The following is a 24,032-nucleotide window of genomic DNA, read 5'->3' as shown; positions in this document are numbered from 1 at the left end:
TTACTATCACATTTTCTGGGCAAGCATTAAGACGACCCCTGCCACCAAATGAAGTTGATAAGCCTGGCCAGACTCAACATAAGCCTGTTTTCCCACTTACTTTTAAGCCAAAAACAAATTCAGTACAGTGATACTAAGTAAGAAGTAAGCTACGACATCTGTAATGCGCACACAGCTTTGCTATGTCTTTATAAGTACATTTCTACTGCCTACTTTCTAAGATTATCAAATATTTTTTCTGAAAATGATTCAAATTTAAGTGCTTGTTTACCAAGCAATATATAATTAATATTATTAAAACACAAACACAGCAGGTGCAATGAGCATCTTAATTATATTAAAATGCATATACAAAAATGCCAATCATGGCTACTCAAATGCCAAGGTAAACAGCTGCATCTTGACAGACATCTTAAAACCCGCCAACACGGGAAACTCCCTCTACCATTGGGAAAGAAGGGTGTAGGCATGTGAAGTCTGATAATAAAAGAAGCAAACTCTAGACGTTTCCAGCCACACCCTAGAAACTCCAGTAGTCTCAAGGAGGAGGAAGAACACAATGGTCAATGTACATTTGAGGACCAGGAGCTCCACCATATAAGGTTTAACCAGCAAGACTAAGTAAACTATGGCAAAATATTTGAGGTTATAAGGAGGCTAAACAAGCAGCCACTGCAGACTCTTAAGAACTGTGGTAAAGTGTAGGTAACAAAGAAAGAAAATCTCTGAAAAACTAGAACCAGGTATAAGTAATTTCAGTATCATTTCAAATAAATAAGCAAACCTTAAAAGCACAAATTGGATTAATTTAATCTAAGTCTACATAATATCAAATGACTGTCTCATCTATTCTCTCAAACTGATCTTCAGTTTGGTCACAGTCAAAGTATTACAATGAAACGTATCTCTCTCTACTTCCTGTAAATAATAACTGCCTTATGCACATCTCGCCTGATTCTGAAAAAAAAGTCTAAATACATTATATGAACTTCTCCAAAACGCTCTACTACTATTTCTTTCATTTCACTAGATATTACTATTTTCAACTTTTTTAATCTAATGAGTACAATATAAACTACAGTCAAACAAATGTTTATTTATGCTGTTTTTTTTTCAGATGTTAAGTCCAACAAAATATGCAGTTTTATGCAAGAAATTCAACTTGCCACTGATTAACTCCTCTTTAAGCCAAACAAAAGGAAACCCTGAATATTTCATGTGTTAGATGATTTATGACATTTGGTGGTGATTAACCAACACACTTAGAACGGTCTTGTAAGAATTCTTGCAGCCTGTAGCTTCATATCAGCATCCTGATGCAGCAATAAAGAGGCAAGTTTCTGTGGCAACAAAGATGAATTCCCAAAGAGTAAAGAATAAAAAGAATCATTGGCACAAATACACTGAATGTCTTCTTGTGCTTCTTTTTTTAAGTTCTCCTTTAGGTTTGCTATAAATATCAGCTGGCGAAGAAGAATATCTCTGTTATTGCAGCTGTCAAATAGTGAAATAAATGATGATGGAGGCTAAACAAAAAAGAAAACATATGTAAGTATTTCATTCTTCTCCATTGCCGCTATATGAAGATTGCCAGGAATTAGACTTTCCTATCTGCTGCTTCTGTGTAAAAATTGCTTATTAAAACCTTTATGTTTTCACTACCCATTTCCTTTTAAAAATTTGCTGAAAATCATTCAACTAAGTAAAAACCATCATGACAGAAAATAAAAGTACAGATCCCTCCCTGGTTAAAAAAAAAATAAAATAAAATAAATAAATAAATAACACTGAAGCCTTAATATGCAGTATTTGTAGATATATCTATACACACACTGTATATTAAGGCATCTACTTTCTCGAGGCTATGCAACGTAACTTCTTCCCTGCAGCTTTTCTTTAACATCACAACCATATGTTACAAACCTGGCAGGCAAAACTACAATGGTAGTTGTGATGTCCCACTTACACTTCATCTATAATCTAATCACTGATCTTTGCAATTACTTTCAACTAGCATACCAACAAATATATTCAAACACTGGGGTTTAGCTGCAGAGCTGAGATGCAGGAAACAGAAATTACAACAGACTCAGAAATACAATGTCAGGTGACTTTAATCTGCTGTAAGTAAACTAGGATGTGCCCACCTAAGCAGTAAGGTATAGAATGGTGATAGTAGAAGCACTATGGAATGCTGCTTTCAACAGGTAGCAGAGCTTCCCATAAGGAAATGCAATGTCTTTGACATGGGCTTGACCAAACTAGAGTGAGTGGAAACACTACATGTAATGAAGTCCAAAGGGAAAATTTGCCATGTCATAATGTGGCTCACTATCCTTGGGTGGCTCTGTGGAGCAGATGGTAAAGTACAATTGCGCATCTTCTACTTACCTGTAACAGTAGATGTTCAAATTCCTGACTGCCTCAGTGAAATTTTGGGTCATCTGCCAAGATTACCCAGTACTGGCTAACTTTCAAAAGCTTAGACTCCCCTAGCGCTCTCTTCCTGTGATAGCTGAATGGTTGAGCATATCCTAAGAGGGAAGCCTTCAGCTGTCACAGGAAGTAGGTTTTCAGGGTTTTTCTCTTCCACAATGAAGGAGAGGAAACTACATGAAGCCAGTATCATCTAACAAGAGTAAATTTACAGCCAGTCACAATACCATATAAAAACCAAATCCAACTACAACCAAATTAAAGAGTCTGAAACCCAGATTGACTATGCAAATTCTGGGGGATGTGGGTGGGTGCACTGTTCAACTGTAGTATGTTCATCGTTCCCACTGCCTCAGTAGCATTTTGTTTAGATTCTGAAAGCTTACCCTAATTGAGAAGTGGAAGGATAAGGATCTAGGAGCCCTTGGAGAATGACCCTAGAAAAGCCTGCTCAGGACCCTGAAAAGGAATCTAGTTTGTAGTGCTTTGTAAAGGTATGAACAGGAGACTAGGCTGCTGCCTCTTGAATGTCTTTTTAGTTCATTCCTTTCCAATATGCCATTGAACAGGATAAGGCCCTAGTTGAGTGAGCTTTAACCTTGCCTGGAACAGATTTACCATTGTAGGAGTAACAAAAAATAGCAGAGGACAACCATCATGCATTGCTTTGCATAGGAACAGGATGCCCTTTCATAACCACTGTATAGGAGACAGAGCTGTTCAGCATTCCTAAAGGGCTTTATTCTATAAAGGTAGTACCTGAGCTACTTGTGGGCAACCCAGATATGTAGAATATTTTCTCCCTTGCTTTTTGAATCAGGATAGAACACTGGGAGATTGATGGCTTGATTCAAGGTAAATTCAGAAAAAATTTAGGTATGCATGGTGGATTAGTGTTTAACCCAACCCTGTTCTTGTGAAAAATAAGATAGAGTTCTCTGACCATGAGAGCTTGCAGCTTAGAGACTTGTCTTACAGATGTCTGAGAAATGAGTAAACCAGTCTTCCAAGTAAATCAGCCTGAGAGGCAATTTCAAAGGGAGGTAAGGTCAATTTTTTAAGAACAAAGTTGAAATTCCAGGGAGGAGGAATTTGCTTTTCAAGGGGGTCTAACACGCAGCACTCCTTTCATACACTTTTTGACCATAAAGAGAGACAAAAGAGGGGGATACCTGGACAGACAAGCTGAGATGGCCGCAATATGTACTTTGATAGAAACATATGAAAAAACATCTCCATGTAGCTCACACAAATATTTCAAATCCAAAGGGGTCAGAACCCTGTCGAGACCTCTCCTCTGTAACTGGCTAGGCACCACAGAGAAAACCTCTTCCACTTGTAAACATAAAATTTTCTATTCACAGGTTTTTCTTGGCTCATTAAATACCTGCTGCACATTCTCATGGAACAAGTGTCTAAAAGGTATTGAAAAAGAATAACCCAGGCTGTCCGTTGCAATTGCTCAAAGTCTGTGTACCATTTGCCTTTGATGCCATGTGAGCAGATCCAGTCTATGAGGAAGGCTGTGGTAAGTGCCCTTTGTCAATTCCATTAAAAGGGAGAAATAATTGTGCCTGGGCCAAAAGGGGGTTATCACAATGATCTTTGGAATTTTTTTCTGAATCTTTAGAAGTACCATGGGGATCATTGGAAAGGGTGGAAATACACACAGGAACATTTCTGACTATGGGAATGATGACTATCTGTCTTCCAAGCATGACTGCAAGGATGTTTTAAACATAATTTTTTAAGTTGTCCATTTTGAAAGGAGGCAACAAGATCTACTTGAGGTATTTCACACACCTGGATCAAGTCCTGGAAGACCTCTACATGGAGATTCCACTTGTAAGGGCTGGTTAAGAAACTATTTAGACTGTCTGCCACTATATTTTGCTCTGCAGGAATGTATGAGGTCTGAAGAGTTAGAAAAGTGCCACAGAGCCACTCCCAGACCATCACTGCCAACCAGCAAATATTGTGTGACCTTATACTCCCTTGCCTGTTCAGGTACCACATTGTGGTAGTGTCTGTGACCACTAGAAGATGACCCAGAGTCCATAAGTGGTAAGGAAATTTTAACGCTTGAATCTCTGACAAAATTTCTTTTACATTTATGTGCTTTGTTGTGACCTGACGACTCCACAAGCCTTGCACTTGAACTCTCATAGACACTGCTCTCCATGCAAATCTGAAGTTCCATCTGGACAGCATGGACTGAGTGGGGTCTTAAGACAGAAAGAAAGTCCTGAATTCAGACACAGTTTTCCCCACCACCACTGCTATTCCTGTTTCACAAACACAACTACCCATACCTGGAAATCCAAGAGCTGAAGGTGCTGGATCCAACAATTTTTCAAGTACCATTGTATTTTCTCATGTGTATAGTCTGGCTGGTGGAATCATTGATGCCATAAGATCTAGAATTTTGAGGAACTCTTTTCCTGAGGCCAAGTCTAGAAGAGAAAAATCCAAGAAAATGCCCGATAAGTTAGAACTTAACTTTGTCTTTTGGCAGGAAGGCCATCTTCTTTACTGCATCCATCGAACATCCCAGGAAAAAAAAGAAGTTATGTACTTACCATAACGTTCCATGTTTGTTGTCCATCTCGCCATTCATTCTTACTGGATGGGTTCGGAGCCAATCCTCAGCTCTGACTCGGCCGAATATACTAGCTCGAAGTGCCTAACTTGGCTCATGGCAGAAAGGTATCCCATCATGCAGTGGTGTAATTCCTCAGAACTTGTTTGCTGCCAACTAGAAATAATCTGTGAAAACTACCAATGAAAACAGCAGGTAAAGAAACAATAAGGAAAAACTACAAAGGAGCTCCTTAGTAAGGAAGGAAAACCTCACCTCTAGGAGTCCTTGGGTGGGGGAAGGTGGTAGGGTCATAAGAATGAATGGTGAGATGGACAACAAACATGGAACGTTATGGTAAGTACATAACTTCTTTGTTATGTTGTCCTATCTCGCCTTCATTCTTACTGGATGGGACAGCATCCCTAGCACCTTTGAGCACAGTGGAACCAAAGGAGGCCCTGTCCCTGGAGGCCAAATCCACTTTGTAATGAGTAATAAATGTAAGTAGCAGCACAAATACTGTCCATTGACAATCTGGCCAGGTAAGCAGAAGATGTTGCTAATGCTCTGATCAAGTGGTCCTTACTTTGAATGGTAAGTTCTTGTCATTTGAGGAGTATATAAAGGTAATGCAATTTGAGAGCCAATTTGAAAGCGTAACTTTTGAAACTGGCATGCCCTTTTTTGCTTCAGAAAAGGGAATGAACAATTGATCTGTTTTCCTGAAATTTTTAGTTCTATGCAGATAAAACCTAAGATATCTATGCACATCCCACTGTTGAAGTTTGTACTCTGCCTGGTTGCTATGATTGGGAAAAACACTGGGAGCTCAATAGATTGATTTAGACTGGTTTGGGAACAAACGTTTGGCATGAAGGATGGGTTAGTACATAGGGATACTCTATCTCTATGGAAAATCAGGTATGGTGGCTTGATAGATAGAGCTTGCAACTCTGAGACTCTTCTTGCAGATGTAATGGCTACCAGGAGAATAGTTTTCCAAGAAAGGAATTTGAGATCACAGGATGACGAGGGCTCAAAAAGAGGTAAAGGTGAATCAGGACAAAATTTAAATCCCATGGAGGGAGAGGCTCTTTAATGGGAGGTCTCAATAAACAAGTCCCTTTTAGAAACGTTTTACATAATTTGTGTGACATCAGGTTAGGAGTATATTCACCAATGTGGAAATTAGATATTGCAGCTGGTTGGACTCTGGTTGTAGCTGCTGCAGAGCCTTGCTGAAAAAGTTCCACAACAAATTCCAAAACTGAACTGATTGGGGCAGAGAAAGGGTCAATGTTTTCCCTTGTGCCTAGTAGGAGAACCTCTTCCATTTACTAGCATATAACTTTCTTGTCGAAGCTTTGTGAGAGGATACCAAAATGTGTTTTACTGCTGGTGTAAAGTTCTGAAGCCTGACTAAGTTTGGAAGTGGAGCAGCCATGCTGTCAAATTGAGGGTTTGGAGAGCAGGATGAAGAGTTCCAAACACATGCGTCAGAAGTTCTGGAACTGGGTCCAGAAACCAGGGCTTCTCCTGTAGGTGAGGCCAGAGAAAAGGGAACCAAATCTGACGAGGCCAGTATGGGGCAATGAGAATCAGCCTGCTTCCCAAGAGTTTTGCTTTCTGGATGACCTTGGGTATTAGGGGAAAGGGGGAAAAGTGTACAGTCCCAAGGACCAATTTTGAACGAGTGCACCTCTCGGTGTCTCCCCCAAAGTGGGGATTAGGGCAAAGTAGCTGCTGCATTTGGCATTCATGGGAGTGGCAAAAAGACTGCAGCAAGGCTGGCCCCATTTTCAAAAGATTTTTTCCGCTATGTTTTCGTTTAGAAACCACTTATGAGGCATTCAAAATCACCCTGCTGAACTTGTCCACTATCACATTGGATTTCCCCGGGATGTGCGTTATCAGAAAATGTTGGGAAGAAATTGCCCATTGCCATACTCTCAGCACCTCTTGACAAAGGGGGTATTGATCTGGTTCCTCCTTGTTTATGTACCAGACTACAGACGTTATCTGACTGGATTGCAATCGTTTCTAGTGGAAGAGAGTCCTGGAGTGCCTGCAACGCTGGGAGCACTGCTCTCATCTCTAGGACACTGATGTGCAGATGGCCCTCGTATTCTCACCATGTGCCTTGGACTGTCCTTCCCAGATAATGCCCCCCCCCAATCTGGGAGGCGTCCATGGTCACTGCAGCTACAGGTAGTTGTGGGACAAAGGATCATCCTATGGTCACCTGGTCAGACTGAAGCCGCCATAGGAGACCTTTTTTGCATGAGTCTGTGATCCTGACTAGGAGAGACATGGGAAGTTCTAGCAATGACCATTGAGCAAATAGAAGCCATTGAAGAATTCTCGTATCCATTCTGGCCAGGGGAACTAAAGTGATCATTGAAGCCATAGTCCCTAGGAGTTTCAAAATTGTCTCTGCCTTCGCTTTGTTCCTGGGTAAAAGGTTGACTATTGGTTATCTGAGAACAGAAACCCTGTCCTGCGGATGTCGGGGCCATCATAGAGACAGTGTCGAGATCTGTGCCTATGAATGTAATATGTTGACAGGGCAACAAGGCAGATTTTTGTAAATTGACCCTAATTCCTAACTGGGAGCAAGTTTTGAAGAGTGGTGTCCTTGCCCGTTGAAGTCGATGCTTGGTGGTGGCAGTAAGGAGCCAGTTGTCTAGATACGGAAACACTTGGAATCCCAGATGTCCCAAGTGAGCCATGACTACTGCCATGCATTTGGTGAACACTCTGGGGGCTGTAGTCAGACCAAAGAGCAGAGCTCGAAACTGGTAATGACTGGCTCCCAGCCAGAAGTATAAGTGATGCTCTGTCCATTTTTATGTGGTAGTACGCATCTTGGAGGGCTACTGAGCACATCCAATTGTATTTCCCTAAAAAGGGAAGAATTGACTGCAGTGTCACCGTTCGGAACTTGGACTTCTTCACAGATGTGTTTAGCTTGCTGAGATCCAAAATGGGTCTACAGTACCCTGTTCTTTTTGGTACTAAAAAGAATCTTGAGTAAGTTCCAAATCCTATTTGGTCTGCGGGGACTTCTTGGATGACTCTTTTTTTCTAGCAACTTTTGAATTTCTACAGTCGCTTGTTCCCTTTGACTGGATGGAACATCCGGGATTTTTCTGATCTGTGGGGCAGGATGGCAAAAAGGAATGGAATAACCTCTGGATATCATACTTTGTACCCACTTGTCTCTTGCGCCAGGCTTCTGGATGCAAAGAAATGCACCCCCCCCCGACTGCCTCCAGAGTACAGAAAACGTGCCTCCTTTCAGGAGCGCTGGTAGGGCCAGGAGCAAAAGAAATTGCAGTCACCCTGGTTTTGCGGACCCCCTCTGCCTATAGGATGGTGTCTACCATTATTGCCTCCCCCTCTGCCCCCTGGGGAAGGATTCACCTCAATGCATCTTGAAAAACTTCCTGGGATCTTTTGAACTATATTTTCCCACTCTTCTGACTTTCAAGGTAAGGTCTTAAAGGAACAGAAAAATGTACCCCAAAGTCCATGATCTCCATTGGTTCTGAGGGCTGTGGAGCCATCAGAGGTTTTAACCAATTTTAGTGGTGGCTCCGACTGAGCCGAAGAAGCTGGAGATGGCCATTAAGAAGCCTTATCACTCCTAGATGAAGAGTATCTACTGGAAGAGGAAGTGCTATGTAGAGCCTCCTCAAAGGAAGTTTTCAGGAGCCCTTTGAGTATAAGCTTATTCTTTCTCTCCTGCAGAACAAGGGAGCTAAAGGAGTTACAAAAGGTACAAGTTTCCTGGAGGTGAATGGCTCCCAAACAACAGACGCAAATGTTATACCCATCAGTGATGGACATCTTCTGAGAGGAGCATTTATGACACTTTTTGAACCCTGAAGGCTTGGGTTCCTTTTCTCTAATTTCCTTAGACATTTTAGGAAACCACACTGAAAATTACAGGTAAAGCTTAACACACTTTCAGAAAAAACTAACACACACAAAATATTTTTGTCTGAAACAGTATTTCCACACTACAAACATGTCTACAAGATAGGCACAAGGAGAACAACTCTGCCCTCTAAATTAAACGGGTATTAGGCTCTCTAACTCAAACGGACCTAGTAGAGTTGCAAGCGACGGGAATACACAACAGGAAAATTAGCTCTCTAACTGAAACAAGCTAATATAAGTATAAAACTAACTAATACCTTAGCACTAAACTACACCACTACCATAAACGGGAATAAAACAAAAAAGACCTAACGACGGCCACCAAAAGTGCACACACAGGAAGATAAACAGCACTCGAAAGTACAGCACACAGTTAAACTACAGAGAAAACTACTAACTACTAAGTAATTATTAAAGCTAAAAATAGCTTAAAAAAGGGAAAAAATAAACTTTTTAAAGGACTTAATCATTTGAACTCGTAAAGTGGCAAATGACATTTGGGGAATTACACCACTGCATGATGGGATACCTTCCTGCCACGAGCCAAGTTAGAGACTTCGAGCTAGTATATTTGACCGAGGCGATGATCGGCTCCGAACCCATCCAGTAAGAATGAAGGCAAGATAGAACAACATAACATAAAATAGTTATGTACTTAGCATAACATTCCATCTGTGTTGTCCATTTTCATTCTTCCTCAACATGTAGGCTTGGAACCGACTTTTTACAGCTTGTGGCTACTGCAAACTCTTGAGCTACTCCCTTACCATAATGCAGTAGTCCTCCTCCACTCCTCAGATCTTGTTTGGTGCTCTTTATTGCTAAATAACAATGTTACGAAATAATGATTATATGAGAAACCAATAGCTGGAGCTCAAAAAGAGTAACTTTGGTTCCTCCAGTATCCTCTCATTCTTCCAGAAGTCATAAACAAGAAGGCAGGGGGTTGGACGGGAGTTCAGGAAGAATGAAAATGGACAATATAGGTGGAACGTTATGGTAGCCCAAGTAGCTGCAGTACAAATATCCATGGAACATCTGGCTAGAAATGCTGAAAAAGTTGCTATGTTTCTAGTTGAATGAGCTGTCAAGGGTTTTTGTCAGGGATAAATCCAGTTTACTGTAGACAAAGGAAATGCAATCAATCAGTTAGCCACTTGCCTAAAGTTGTTTTGGTAAATGGCTTTCCCAATCTTGATTCTGAAAAGGGGACGAATAATGATCTGATTTTCTACATTTGTCATTTCTATGCAGATAAAAATTTAATTATTGTCTGTGAACATCCAACAAATGTAAAATGTATTCCTCTCTGAGGAATTTGGGAAGAAGACTGGAAGGTTGATAGACTTATTAATTTTGGATCCTGACACCACCTTAGGAAGAAAAGATGGATTGGTTCATAAGGACACACTGTCTTTATGAAAAATCAAATACGGAGGTTTAGAAGATAAGTCTTGCAGTTCTGAAACTCTGAAATAGTATGTAAACCACCAAGATTGCAAGTTCTTCACAGTCAACCACTTTATTATTTGTTAAACACTTTCTTGGTTTTTACTCATGTAGTTCTGAAACTCTCCTAGCTGATGTAATGACTACCAAAAATATTGTTTTCCAAGTTAAAAACTTTAATTCACATTTTGCAGCTGGTGCAGATGGTGATTGAGTCAGGGTTTGTAACACTAAATTCAAATCTCATGGTGGTTTAAGATCTTTAAAGGAAGGTTTCAGTAAAAGGGTTCCTTTTATAAATGCCTTACAGAGTCATGATGAACCTAAGGTAGAACTGTCAACTCAGACATAAAAATTAGGAATAGCAGCTGATACTGCTGCTGAAAAGGGATCAGTGTTTTTCTGTTGTGCCCAAAAAAAAAAATCTTTTCCATTTACTTTTGTAAATCATTCCAATAGAATCATTGTGGGAAGACAAAAGAAGGTGATGGACAGGGGAGGACAGCCTGGGCTGTCTAGCTATCAGCAGAATCGGAGAAATCATGAATCAACTTTCACCCAGACATTTTTTGCCTAATCATGTCTGAAGGGGTGAGATAGAAAGTCTGGAATTGGATCCAGGATCCAAGGGGGATGAACTAGATGAGGCCAAAAAAAGGGAAACCAAATCTGATGAGGCCAAAAAGGGGTAATGAGGATTACTTTGCTCTTTAATTGAGATGCTTTCTGAAGAAACTTGGGAATCAGGGGAGTTGGAGGGTAAGCATAGAGGAGACCGGGAGCCAATTATGGAGGAGAGCACCTCTCAGCGACTCCCCCAGTGGTGAGGTTATGGCAAAAAACCTGCTGCACTTGTTGAGGGGAGATGTATAGAGGTTGCTGCATGACTGGCCCCATTGACAGAATATCTTCTCTGCAATTTTCTTGTTGAGACCACTTGTGAGGCAATAGGATGGACCTGCTCAACTTGTCTGCTATCATGTTGGATTTCCCTGGAATGTACACTGCTATCAGAAAGGGGCAAGATCTGATTCCTCTTTGTTGATATACCAGACTAATGACATATTGTCCGTCTGAATTGCAATAGTTCCTGAAGGGAGAGATTCTTGGAAGGCCTGCAATGTCAGGAGGACTGCTGTCATTTCTAGGATATTGATATGTGTGTTGGCCTCTTTGGAGGACCAGGTGCCTTAGAATGTCTTTCCCAAGAAGTACACTCCCCAACACCACCAGAACTGGGATCTGTCCATAGTCACTATGGCCTTGGGCTGAGGAAGTATGAAAGGTCAGCCCTGTAAAATCTGTTCTGAGCAAATCCACCACCTGAGATACCCTTTATGTGCCTGAATTATTCTGATCTGGGAGTACAAGGGCTGGTACAAGATGAACCACAGAGTCACCAGGGTCCATTGAAGAATTCTCATATGGTATCTTGCCAATGAAACCAGAATTGTGGAAATAAACATTAACCCTAAAGCCTGTAGAATCAGTCGGGCTGACAGCGAGGAACTTTGAATTATTTTTTGGACTTGAAATTGAATAGTTTGTACCATTGACAAGGGAAGGGCGGCTATCACTGATACAGTGTTGAAGAAGGCTCCTATGAATTCTAGCACTTCAGCTGGTGATAGCTGAGATTTGTTGAGACTGACTGTAATGCCTAGATGAGAGCACAACTGGAGTACATAAACTCTTGTTCTGATCAGTAGAAGCATGGTCAGAGCAGTTATAAGTCAGTTGTCCAGGTAAGGAAATACTTGGAATCCTTGTAGTCGCGAGTGAGCTACTACAACTGTCATGGCATTTGGTGAACACCCTGGGGGCTGTGATGAAGCCAAAGGGCAGTGCTCTGAATTAGTAATGACTGGCTCCCAGCTGGAAGTGTAGGTATCTCCTGGATCACCTGTTCACTTTTATGTGATAGTATGCATCCTAAAGATCTAGTGAGGGCATCCAGTTGTCCTTGTGCAGGAAAGAAATGGACTGAACCATGACCATTTGGAACCTTGTATACTTAGCTGATTTGTTCAGTTTGCCAAGATCCAAAATTGGTCTCCAGTCCCCTGTTTTCTTTGGCATTAAAAAGAATCTTGAGTAAGTTCTGGATTCTTTCTGGTCTGGGGGGGGGGGGGGGGGGGCTTTTGTACGACTCTTTTTTTCTAGGAGCTTTTTTATTTCTAGAACTGCTACTTTCCCCTGACCAGATGGAACAGCAGGAATTCTGTTTGCTGTTTAAGGGGCATAGGGAAAAGGAAATTATATAACCTCTGGAGATAATCCTCTGTACCCATGTATCTTCTGTAATATCTAGACAGGCTCTGTGGTGCAGGGACAGATGACCCCTGACTCCAAAGTTGGACAATTGGGCTTCTTTTCAAGAGCACTAATAGGGTCAGTCAGAAAAGGAATCTCTTGACCCTTGGTTCTGCAGGCCTCCGCTGCCATGCAGGCAGCATCTTCCGTTAGAGTTCCCCCTCTGTCCTGGGGGGGAACTATCTCCAAGTGGATCATGGAAAGGACCCTGGGACTTTCTGAACCACATTTACCACCTCACTGATTCCTAGAGAAGGTTCTTTGATGAGTTGAAAAACATATGCCCACTGCAGACAGACAGGGTCTTACCATCTTGCTCACACCTGAAGAGTGTGTTTTTAACTTTAGGGCCAAACAAGGAACTTCCATTAAAAGGTGCACTGATAATGGAGGACTTGAAGGGTTCTGCAAAATCACACAAGTACACCCAGGAATGCCTCCTAATGGAAAAGCTTGAACCTGCTGCCCTTGAGGTACCTTTAACTGCATGTGAAGTGAGCCTCATGGATGAATTAGTAATGGACTGTAACATAGCCAACTATGATGCAATGGAAGTCTGTGCCTCAGCAGTTATTGCTCCTGAGAGGGATTTGGAGAGTTCTTTAATCAAATCCCTCTGAAGTCTGGTGAAATGTGCCAAATAGTTCAGCAATCTAAGTGCGAAAGTCTCAGAAGCATAAACCCATTTCCCAAATCTATCCATCGCCCTAGACTCCCTGATAGGATGAAAAGATGAACTTTGCTCATAGCGGTGACCACAAAGAAAGAACTCTATGACCATGGCATCTACTGGTATTGCTTTGCTCCAAAACTCTTTTCCCTTTGGTGGTTCCAGGATCCTATCTGGTCTCTTGTGGACTGGTTCAACAGAATCTGGTTCCTTCCATGCCCACCAAGAGATCAACTCAATGAGCTTGCTGGTGGGAAGAGTCATCCAAGAAGTACATGGGCCAGACCCAAATGCCTCCAGAATACCGATTCCTCTTGGGAAGGGTTATCAGTATACCAACCACCCCTTTGCTTAAGGATCTCCAAAATGTCTCCAAAGGAGACGTCATCAGGTGATGATCTTGGGGAACCTTCCCTTTCATCAAAATCAGTTTAAGTGCCTCCTCTTGCACCTTCTCTTCCTAGAAATTTCCTTGGTGTGGTGCTCCAAACAAGTATCAGAAGATATAAGGCTACCCTGTTGGGTGGCCTGGAAACTTTGGGCTGGCTGTCCCTGTAGAGTAGAGTGATGAGGCTCACAGCATAAATACATCTGAGAACCAGACGGTAGATCTGAGGGGGTTAGAACTGTCTGAATTCTAAAAGAGAATATTCTCTCTCTGCTACCTCAAAGGCAGAATGCCCTGGAGAGAAGGAAGCCAATGGAGCTGAGAAGACATGCTTCTGGACCGCTGGCTCCCTCTGACCGAAGGCAGCCCACCTGAGGCAGGACTCAGAGCCGACCTGTCCAATGCTGAAGACCTGACGGGCAGAGATGGTTCGGACAGCTTTGGAGTCGACTCTAGCACCTCAGAACTGACAATGACGCTTCGGCTCCAAGAGCCATCCTGCTCCAACACATTTGGAGCAGGTTCAGTCAGAGAGGGTATCAGATCCAAAGACACAACCATCTTCGGAGCAGATACAGATGGTCCTGGAAGGCTCAGATCCAAGGGCTCCAAAGTCAAAGGATTGATCTGAGAAGGAGCCAAGATGGGTGGAGTGACACTAATAACTGTGTCCTGACCCAAAGAGGTAGGAGCCAGAAAAAAATCCCGTCTGTATCTATGATAAGAGACACTTTCTCATCATTCTATTAATGGAGACTCAGCTGTGATAAGAGGATTTTAGAAAAAGAATGGGATAGATTTAATAGTATTTCTGATATGGAGGTAATTTTAAAAACATTTAAGTTTATATATAGGAAAGGGAAGAATATTAAAAACATTTTAGAGAATAACAATGGTAATACAATTGTTCAAAAGGAAGGACAAGTGGGCACTTATAAATGTGGCCATTGTCCACAGTGCCCATTTATTTACAAAGGTGAAACTGTATATTTAGTTAGTAGGGACAAATTGATGAACAGTAGAAGTTTTGCAAATTGCAACACAAGTGGATTAGTATACCTAGCAATGTGAGACAAGTGTTCGTCATTCTATATAGTCAAACAGAAAGGAAACTAAGAGCTAGAGTTTACGAACATGACTATAATATAAGAAATAATGTGGTAGTGCATTGTATAAACAAACTAATTTGTCAAGGCACTTATCATTTTATTGTTAGAAGTAGTACCAAAAGACATAAGGGGGCCTGTGGGAGACACAACTTGAATACGAGAGCTATTCTGGCAATTGATTTTAGAACCCACAAAGTCACCAGGCTTGAATGAAGCATGTCACTGGCCACTGTCAGCAAAGCTTTAACATTATTATTCTTATTTTGACCACTAGGTGGCGCATTAGGATAGCAATAATGAATGTTGTTGTGTCTTTTGGCTTTTCCCGGTTAGGGGTCGCCACAGCGGAACTCCGGTCCGCTAATGATTGGCAGTAGATTTTTACGTGCCGAGTTGCCAGCCCTGACGCACAACCTAAAACGAAGGTACACCCATTCACGCATGTCTCCACACACAAGACGCTTTAGCCGAGAATCGAACAGGACAACGTCTTACTGTGAGGCGACAATGCTACCGCAGCACCACCACGAATGAAAAGACTATTTGAATCTTTCATTATGCTCCAGCATTGTTTTTATTAATATTTTTTATAGTGGGCATATGTTATATTTATGGTAATGAATGATATTTTTAGGACTATTTATTACAACTACACACACTTTTTATGGGAAGAATTTATTGTTTTTTATAACTTTTTGCAAGCTTTTTCAAACACACACTTGATTTCTCTGACTGGTTGATTTTTACTGTTTGTAGTACAAAGAAGGCACAATTAGGAGGTATGCATTCATCTGAGGAAGTCTTTATCTTGACGAAAACCCATTTTAACTTGTGAGCATTTGTGTGTTCGTTTTCAGGTTATCGTTTTTTAACTGTAGAATTAAAGGATTTTAACTCTACAGCTTGGTGTGTCCTTCCAAAGTGCTCCTTTGACATTTTTTTTTTTTAGTTGTTTGGGTTCGAGCACTTTATTTCCTATATTTGCAAGTCTTCAGCTGTCACAGGAAGTGAATGTTCAGTCTTTTTCTGCTATCCAAAGAAGACCTGTGAATCTTCACAGGATCTAGTGCTGATTTTTTTCAGTTTACTACGCAGAAAAGCCCAATATGGGAACTCTCTCTCATTTTATTTGTAGACTTATTATTCTCTTTTTATTTTTGTTTACAGTAAATAGTTATTTTAATATTTTTTCTTTCAGTGTTTACAGTTATTCCTGTGGGAATTTTTGCATGTAGCAGTGTTTTATATGGCTTCTGACTTTGAAAAATGCTTGTTTTTACTGTTTCTGAGGAAGCATGTAGTATTTCTCTCAGAAGTCCAACATGTATGTGTGTCAGTAGACATTAGGAGCTGTCTCATGCTATCTTTACTGTTGTTACTCTACTTTAGTTTCACCTTTTTACAGGAAAATATTGCAGACCATGGATATTTTCAGCATTTATAAGTTATGTGCAATATGTATGACTCTGCCCTGTGTGTTTTTAACATTGGATCATGATTTTACCCCAAATTATCTGAATTTCTCAGACAAGAAAATTTTTGTTTAAATTGCTGTTAAACATTATTTTATGGCAGTCTAACATGGTTAAAGTGTATGGAGCTAATTTTAACCCCGGTTTGGTACATTACCTAATTTGGTTTTGGACTTTGTGTACTGGAATTTTAACTTCTCCCAGGGAAAGACTTCTAAACACTTTTCAAACTGTTTTTTTTTTTTTTTTTGTGATGATAAAACAGTTTGGCAGAGTTAAGTTGTTCTGAAACATATTTTATTACAAGAAACTTTAAGTGCTTATTGTGATACATTAACATGTAATGTCAGTTTATTATTCTGGCAGGTGTTCTCCCTCCTGAATTAATGATTGATCCTAACTCTGGTAATTCCATCACATCCAGTTGGACCTAAAAAGAAAAAAAAAATAAAATGTAACTTAGCCTATGTGATTTTGTCAGGGCCATTGCTCAGCCTGCTTGCCTTTTGCCTCATCTCCCTATAGTGTAACTTTGCCAGCCACTATGGAAGGGGTTTAGACACATCCTCTGGAGCTGTTCCAGTACCTGGCGCAGGTATGGGAGAACCAAACCCTTTAGGTGCAGGAGTAGTCCAGGGTAAGAGACCCCTACCAGATACAATATTTGGAGACAGAGTATTATATTTAGTAATGAAGATTAAAAGAAAAGGAAACTTAAGCTTCATCGTACAGCTGATAATTATAGCTGTTTTTAAGGCTGACATGGGTTTCCTTGGTTAAGAGTGTTTTGCAGCCAGCTAATTCTTATAGCTTTGTTCCCGTCCATGGTTCTAGTGCTAATTTGGCTAGAGACCTTTTTGTTGTTTCAGAGAATGATGAGGAATCTGTTGAGGGCAATAGTGACTTCCTGGTTGACCCTGAGTCCAGTCACTCTGATTTTTCAGAAGGTGAACTTGAGCAAAAGTCCAAACAAGTGTTCACGTTTCCTCAAATGATTGGTAGATTTACTGATGTTTTTGCTTGGGAGATGTCTGGAACTACGCCAAAATTAGGCAGGGTATATGACCTTAGAGAGAATGAGATGCCCAATTCTGTGGCTATTGCTCCCTCTTACCAACCTTGGAAGATGTTTATAGAGCTGCCTGTAAGACACCAGTATCTATTCCAGCAGTCCGTAGAAAGGCTCAGATAAAATATAGGGTATCCACGAATATGACCGGTTACTTTTCTCGTTTGACTGCTGACCCAGCTGCCTGCTCAAATAAAAGGTCCTTGGCTTCATCTAATCCAGTGCTCCCTGTTAAAGATGGAAAAAATGATTAGATGTTCAGGGCAAAAGGATATCTCTTTCTAGTAACCTAGCTTTTAGAATGTTAAATTATCAAGGCCATATGTGGAAATTTGTTTTACAGTATGCATGCAGTTTGGATAAGTTTTGCTGCATCCTCACCTGCAGAGCAAAAGACTTGTATGAGTGAAATTGTTTCTAATTTGACTTTGAATTTCTCTGATGATTAAAAAGCCGAAATTTTGAATGTACCTTTAAGTTCTGAATTGGTGTTTAAGTGCTCTGGCACACAGATTCTCAAGCATTGAGGCAAATTAATGTATGGGCTATTTAGGATGTTTCATGTACCCAAAGTCTGTCCAAACGCACCTCTCAACTGTCCACATTTTCTCAGAATGTCCAGATTTTTGTCTCATATTTTTCTTCTCTTTTTCCTAAAATGTGTGGTTTTCTTGCAAATCCTGAGGATTGAAGTCACTAAATAATGTAAATAATGCAGGGCATTTGAGTTTCCGACTTCATATTCTTCAGAAAATACATGCTATTTTAGGATTTGTCCAGATTTCTTTCACTAAGATGTTGAAAGGTATGTCTCCAAACATTGCACCTTTACTCAAAGGGCAGAACGAACAAAAATCCCAGCCAAAAAAGTCAGGGATCCAAAAGGAAATGGCAGGATGATAATGCTTTGAAACCAAACAAGAGGGGTTTCCTTTTGTAAAAGAATCGGCCCCTGCAAAGGAATGGCTATGCAGAGTCACAGTACACCCCCCCACAACCTGGCCACAAGTAGTTTCAGACAAATGAGTTCTGACAGTAATTCAGAGAGGATACATTTAGCAGTGGATAGAAAATCTTCCATTTAAGGGAATTCCCCCACACCCATAAGACCAGACAGAGCTGTTTCCTCCAGTGCTTTATCACATGGTAGAAGTATGGATAATAGAACCAGTACCTGTGATGCACAAAGGCAAAAGATTTTTCCCCAGAATCTTTTTGGAACCAAAATAGAGCACTGCTGGAAACCCATCTTAGATCGTCCTTTCTAAACACCTTTGTTTGTAAAAGTTCCTAAATTCAAAATGCTTACCTTACAGTCAGCCCTAGTGTTGCTTATTGACCACCATTTCATGATGGCTGTAGATCCCAAGGGCACTTATTGTCATTCCTATTGCTCCCAATTTCAGGAATTTATATGCTGTGTCTGGCTTACATTATCAGTTCTCCTCATAACTGTTTGGGCTAGCTATTGCACCTCGTTTGTTTACAAAGTGTCTGGCTCCACTGATTTCCTATTAAAGAACCTTAGGCATCAGCATTTTCCTTATGTAGATGACTTGCTGATTTGTGCTGACTCTGTAGTTAGGTGCTTGACTCTGTAGTTAGGTGCTTGGAGTCCTCAGACAAGGTCGCATGCATCCCTGTTTTTCAACCTAGAATTCAAATTAAACATTCATAACTTTTTCACACCCTTAAACAAATTGATCTGATGTTGTCAAGTTTTCATTCTTTCCTCAACATGTGGATTCAGGTCTGATCCTCAGATCCAACTTGACTGCTTTTTACAGCTCGTGGCTATTGCAAACTCTCAAGCTCCTCCCTTATCCATAATGCTGTAGTCCCCCTCCATACCTCAGATCTCGTTTGCTGCCTTCGCGTACAGACATGGTTGCTGTCAGCTGTCGAGCATTTAGTGAGTTATAAATGTTTTTTTCATATTATGCCTTTCTAGTTTATTTCTATTTTATACTTCGTATTTTTATATAAGCTAGCCTTCCTTATCCCTATGTGTTTTTTATGTGTAGCTTGATACCATTGTTGGTAGGTTTTCCCCATCTGTCTTTTCTACCATTACAGTAATCCTTTCTACCATTGTTGATAGTTTTTCTTTTCCTTCCTACTATTAAAAAAAAAAAAAAAAACTTTTCTGCCTTCTTCGTCTTTGATGTTTACTAGTATAATGGCTAAAAAAACGTTCAGGTTTCAAAAATTGTAAAGATTGTGGGCACAAGATGCCTTTGTCTGATGCCCACAAGTCTTGTGTCTATTATCTGAGCCCTCCCCATTTGAATGTCCCTTGTGAGATATGGAGATATTTTTAAATCCAAGAGCTTTGGTCCACACAAAGAATAAATTGATTTTGAATGGACTTCTCCCTACAGCTTTTTCAAGTGTCATTGACTGTTGCTAAACCCACATGGCCACGCCAAAAAGGGTAGAGAAAATGACTACCTGAAACATCTAGATCTTCCACTACTACTTCGTATCCAACCAAGGAGCCACCTGGAAGATTTTGAAACTGTCGAATCCAAAGACCAAATCCTCAGATCCAACTGTTTCGGATACAAGGTCTGCCTTATCAGATCCAGTTCTCTCAGAGCTGAAAGAGTGCACCCTGCCCCGTTATGCATCCTCTCTGGACTGGTCCCCTCTTGGCTAGAGAGGCTCTGCCACTCTAGAACTCCCTGTTAAGCTTCTTCTTCCCATTCTTCCAGGAGTCTTAGAGGCAGATGTGGATAGAATGATTCCCAAGGTTCATAAAAGCACCTTGGATCCCCCTTTGAGACCCATAGTGGCTTCTGAAGGTTTGGTTACTGCCTCTCTAGCAAAGCTGTTGGACACTAAATTGAAAGAAATATCTTCGATGGGAGAGTCAGTGTATTAAAAGTCTCTTGGGATATGTTGAAAAGTATAAAACCAAATCTGTAGAATGATAGTTACTTTTATTACTACTGATGTAGTGGACCTATTTACATCAATACCACACGAAGAAGGTATGTGTTGGTTTGAGGAACCTTTGGTTAAGTATGGAAAATTTAATAAAAATGAATTTCACCTGATTTTAACATTAATGGATGTAGTTTAAAAAAACAACTTTATACATTATGAAGGAGAATTTTTCCAGCAACTTCGGGGTGTAGCAGTGGGGGCTAGGTGTGCCCCCATTTACATCAATATTATCGTTTCTTATTGGGAGGAGAAATTTGTACTTAGATCAGATTATGCGAATTGCTGGAATTTTTAAAACGCTACCAGGATGATATCTGTCTTTTTTGGGGTAGATACAGAGGAAAGATTTTTGGAATTTTTTAACTACATCTCTGGGACTACTTCATTTTTTATAATTTACTTACAAAATAGACCATGGGAAGATGAATTATTTAGACATAACTAGTAAAAAGGAAGAGAGGGTAGCATTATTTCAACAGTATACAGAAAAGACACCTTCTCAAACTCATATTTGTTCTATACCAGTGCCCAACCTTTGCACCAGAAAAGGGGAATAGTTAAGGGACAGTTTGTGCGAGAGTGCAGAATGACTACAAAAGATAATGATTTTTTAGAAGAATGTGGATTTTTGACTAATTTAATAAAAGAAATTGAACAAGAAGTTTTAGAAGGTAGAAAGGGCAGATTTGCACCCATTTTAGGGCATGAGAATTCATCCAGTAATGATACAAGAGGTAGAGAAAATAGCAAGAATAATGAATTTGATGACGCTTTTGTTACTGATTTTAATGGAGACTCAGCTGTGATAAGGGGGATTTTAGAAAAAGAATGGGATACATTTAATTGTATTCCTGATTTGGAGGTAATTTAAAAAAAAAAAACATAAAAGTTTATATATAGGAAAGGGCAGAATATTAAAAACATTTTAGAAAATAACAATGGTACTAAAATTGTTCACAAGGAAGAAAAGTGGGCACTTATAAATGTGGCCATTGTCCACAGTGCCCGTTTATTTACAAAGGAGAAACTGTATACTTGGCAGGGACAAACTGATTAACAATAGAAGTTTTGCAAATTGCAACACAAGTGGATTAGTATATATAGCAATGTGTGACAAGTGTTCGTCATTCTACATAGGCAAAACAGAAAGGAAACTAAGAACTAAAATTTACGAACATGACTATGATAGAAGGAATAAATGTGATAAAAATGCATTATATAAACACAAACTAATTTGTCGAGATGCTTGATCATTTTTTTTGTGTTAGAAGTAGTACCAAAACACACAAGACTATGGGAGACATGACTTGAATACAGAGAGCTATTCTGGCAATTGATTTTTAGAAGCCACAAAGTCACCAGACTTGAATGAAGCAGTGTTAATGGCCCCTGTCCTAAAGTTAAGAGCAGCAATCTTTAACAATACTGTTATTTTTATTTTGACCACTAGATGGCAGATTAGGATAACAATAATGAATGAAAATACCATTTGAATCTTTCATTATGTTCCAGCATTGTTTTTATTAATATTTTTTTTTATAGTGGAGATATATTTTATATTTATGGTAATGAATAATATTTTAGGACTAAACACAAACTAGCAAAACTTGATAACTTCACAAATGAAAAGGAAAAAAAGGTTGAAACGCCAAACCAATTCCACATGAAAGCACTGACACCAGATATAAGCTTTCATTCATTTTAATAACTGTGAACTTCCTCAGAAAACATCCATCCACCCAAAAAGGACATTTAAATACTCAATTATCATGTCACATGATCTGTGATGTGTCTATTAACCACATACTTTCCTAATTTTCATATATTAATCATTTCATAATTTAAAAATATTTCTGCACACAATAGTCACTTAATAATCTCATAAAAAAATAAAGTGTGTATATATATATATATATATATATATATATATATATATATATATATATATATATACACACACACATAAACAATACATAAAAATATTCTACTTGAGTTGCAAAAAGCATTTTATATTAATGATGTCATTTAAACCTGGTGCACAATCTGCAGCCAGGTAAATTTGCCACAGAGATTCCTTACATTCCAACCAAGTTTTATAATCTCCAGAAAACATATCTTGATTGACACTATCCAAGACAGAAAATACAAACTTTTTAAAATTAGCACAAATAGCGGCATGTCTTGCCAGAGCATTAGTATGTTCCCCCTTCTTTATTGCCAACAGATATTCATAAATTCGTCTTTTCAGACACCTGACAGTTTTTCCAGTGTAATAACTTGAACATGAAAAGCACTGTGCAACATACACAACCATTTCACTTTTGCACGTGTAATATCCCTTAGACCAAAAAGTTTTGTTGTTGTGACTAAAAGTAACTGAAGACATATTACTAATATACCTACACTGTCTGCAGGCGTTACAAGCATAACTACCTTTCTCGTGTACAGAAACTTTATTCATATCACTGTTAAAATTTGAACTTTGTTCAAGTAAACTCTTGATGTTAATAACCTTTTTGTACGTAAATAAAGGCCGTAAACCAAGAAGTTTTACTAACTCAGAGTTGCCTAACAGAATTTTCCAGTTGTCACTAATTATTTCTCTTATAGACCACATTTCATTAGTTATAGAAAGTGGAAATGAACAAAAAAATGTACAGTCTCTTAAAAGTGGACTTGCCTTTCCTTAAGACCAAAACTTCTCTTTCATTCCTTTGCAACCAATGCTTTTCATATCCTCTAACCTCAAATAAACTTCTCAAAACATCTACTTCTTTAAGGAAAATCGTGTCTTGAGAAGTTAACCTACTTAGCCTAATGAGCTGTCCCTTCATATGTAGTGGATAAAGGCTGTCTTTGTGTAGGTAATGGTTGGAAAAAACTGACTTTCTATGTATTTTATTAATAAACTGCTTACACTGAAAATCAAAAGTTAAATGCAAGTCCAAGAAATCAAGACTACATCCAAATCCATTGTAGATTTGTTCAAATCAGAAACAAAATTGTTATGGCTACCTTTCCACAAAAAGAAAAGGTCATCAATGTAATGGCGATATATCAATACTTTATCATACAATTGATGTTTTATTAAATATTTACTCTCCCAATTTGCCATCACTAGGTTAGGAAAAGCAGGTGCTACTCTGGCCCCCATTGCTACCCCTAATGTCTGTTTATATAACTTGCCATTGAATTTAAAGAAATTGTTATCTAAAACAAGGTCCATAAGTGCACATATGGTAGTAATTTTGGCATTATTAAAATTAGTGTAAACACTCAAATATTCTCTCAGATATTCTATCCCTATTTCTTGATCTATAGAAGTGTAAAGGGATACTACAACTAGGGAAGCAAAATAAAAATTAAAATCCAACCATATTGACAATGTCTCTGTCTTAGACTTTGCAGCAGATATAATAGGTCTAAAAGGGGGTTTACATCATTCTTTTGTACTTTTGGAATCCCAAAAAGTACTGCCATTTTGGGAAATTCTACTTGTAAATAAGAAAAGGTCTGATGATCTATCTCACCCTGACAAAACATGTCAAACAAAGTGTCTAGTTTTAAATAACTATTTTTCACAAGAGGTAAATCAACTATCTTGTAAGTCACTTAATCTTGCAACAATTCTTCCATAGATTAAATGTAATCTTT

The 24,032-nt window shown here is 39.4% G+C and overlaps 1 protein-coding gene across 2 annotated transcripts in view; it reads right to left on the bottom strand.

Moving 5' to 3' along the window:
• Positions 1–785: 785 nt before the first annotated feature.
• The window catches only part of ARMC10 (armadillo repeat containing 10), a 388,435-nt gene continuing 365,188 nt past the window's right edge, over positions 786–24,032 (bottom strand). Inside the window, exons 6-7 of one of the 2 annotated variants that reach the window (XR_006366991.1) lie at positions 4,749–4,889; positions 1,440–1,526 (exon numbers count right to left, since the gene is read on the bottom strand). Coding sequence is in view for 1 of the 2 variants with exons in the window: in XM_044088513.1 (XP_043944448.1) it covers positions 1,263–1,526 (264 nt within the window). In the remaining variant the exon portion in view is untranslated. Of the gene's footprint in view, positions 1,527–4,748; positions 4,890–24,032 lie in introns of both variants that reach the window. The other variant, XM_044088513.1, reaches the window with a different exon arrangement.

This window comes from Protopterus annectens, chromosome 11.part0, assembly GCF_019279795.1.
Source record: "Protopterus annectens isolate FY-2018-M chromosome 11.part0, PAN1.0, whole genome shotgun sequence".
Classification (NCBI taxonomy): Eukaryota; Metazoa; Chordata; order Ceratodontiformes; family Protopteridae; genus Protopterus; species Protopterus annectens.
This window is presented reverse-complemented; position numbering and strand designations above follow the sequence as displayed.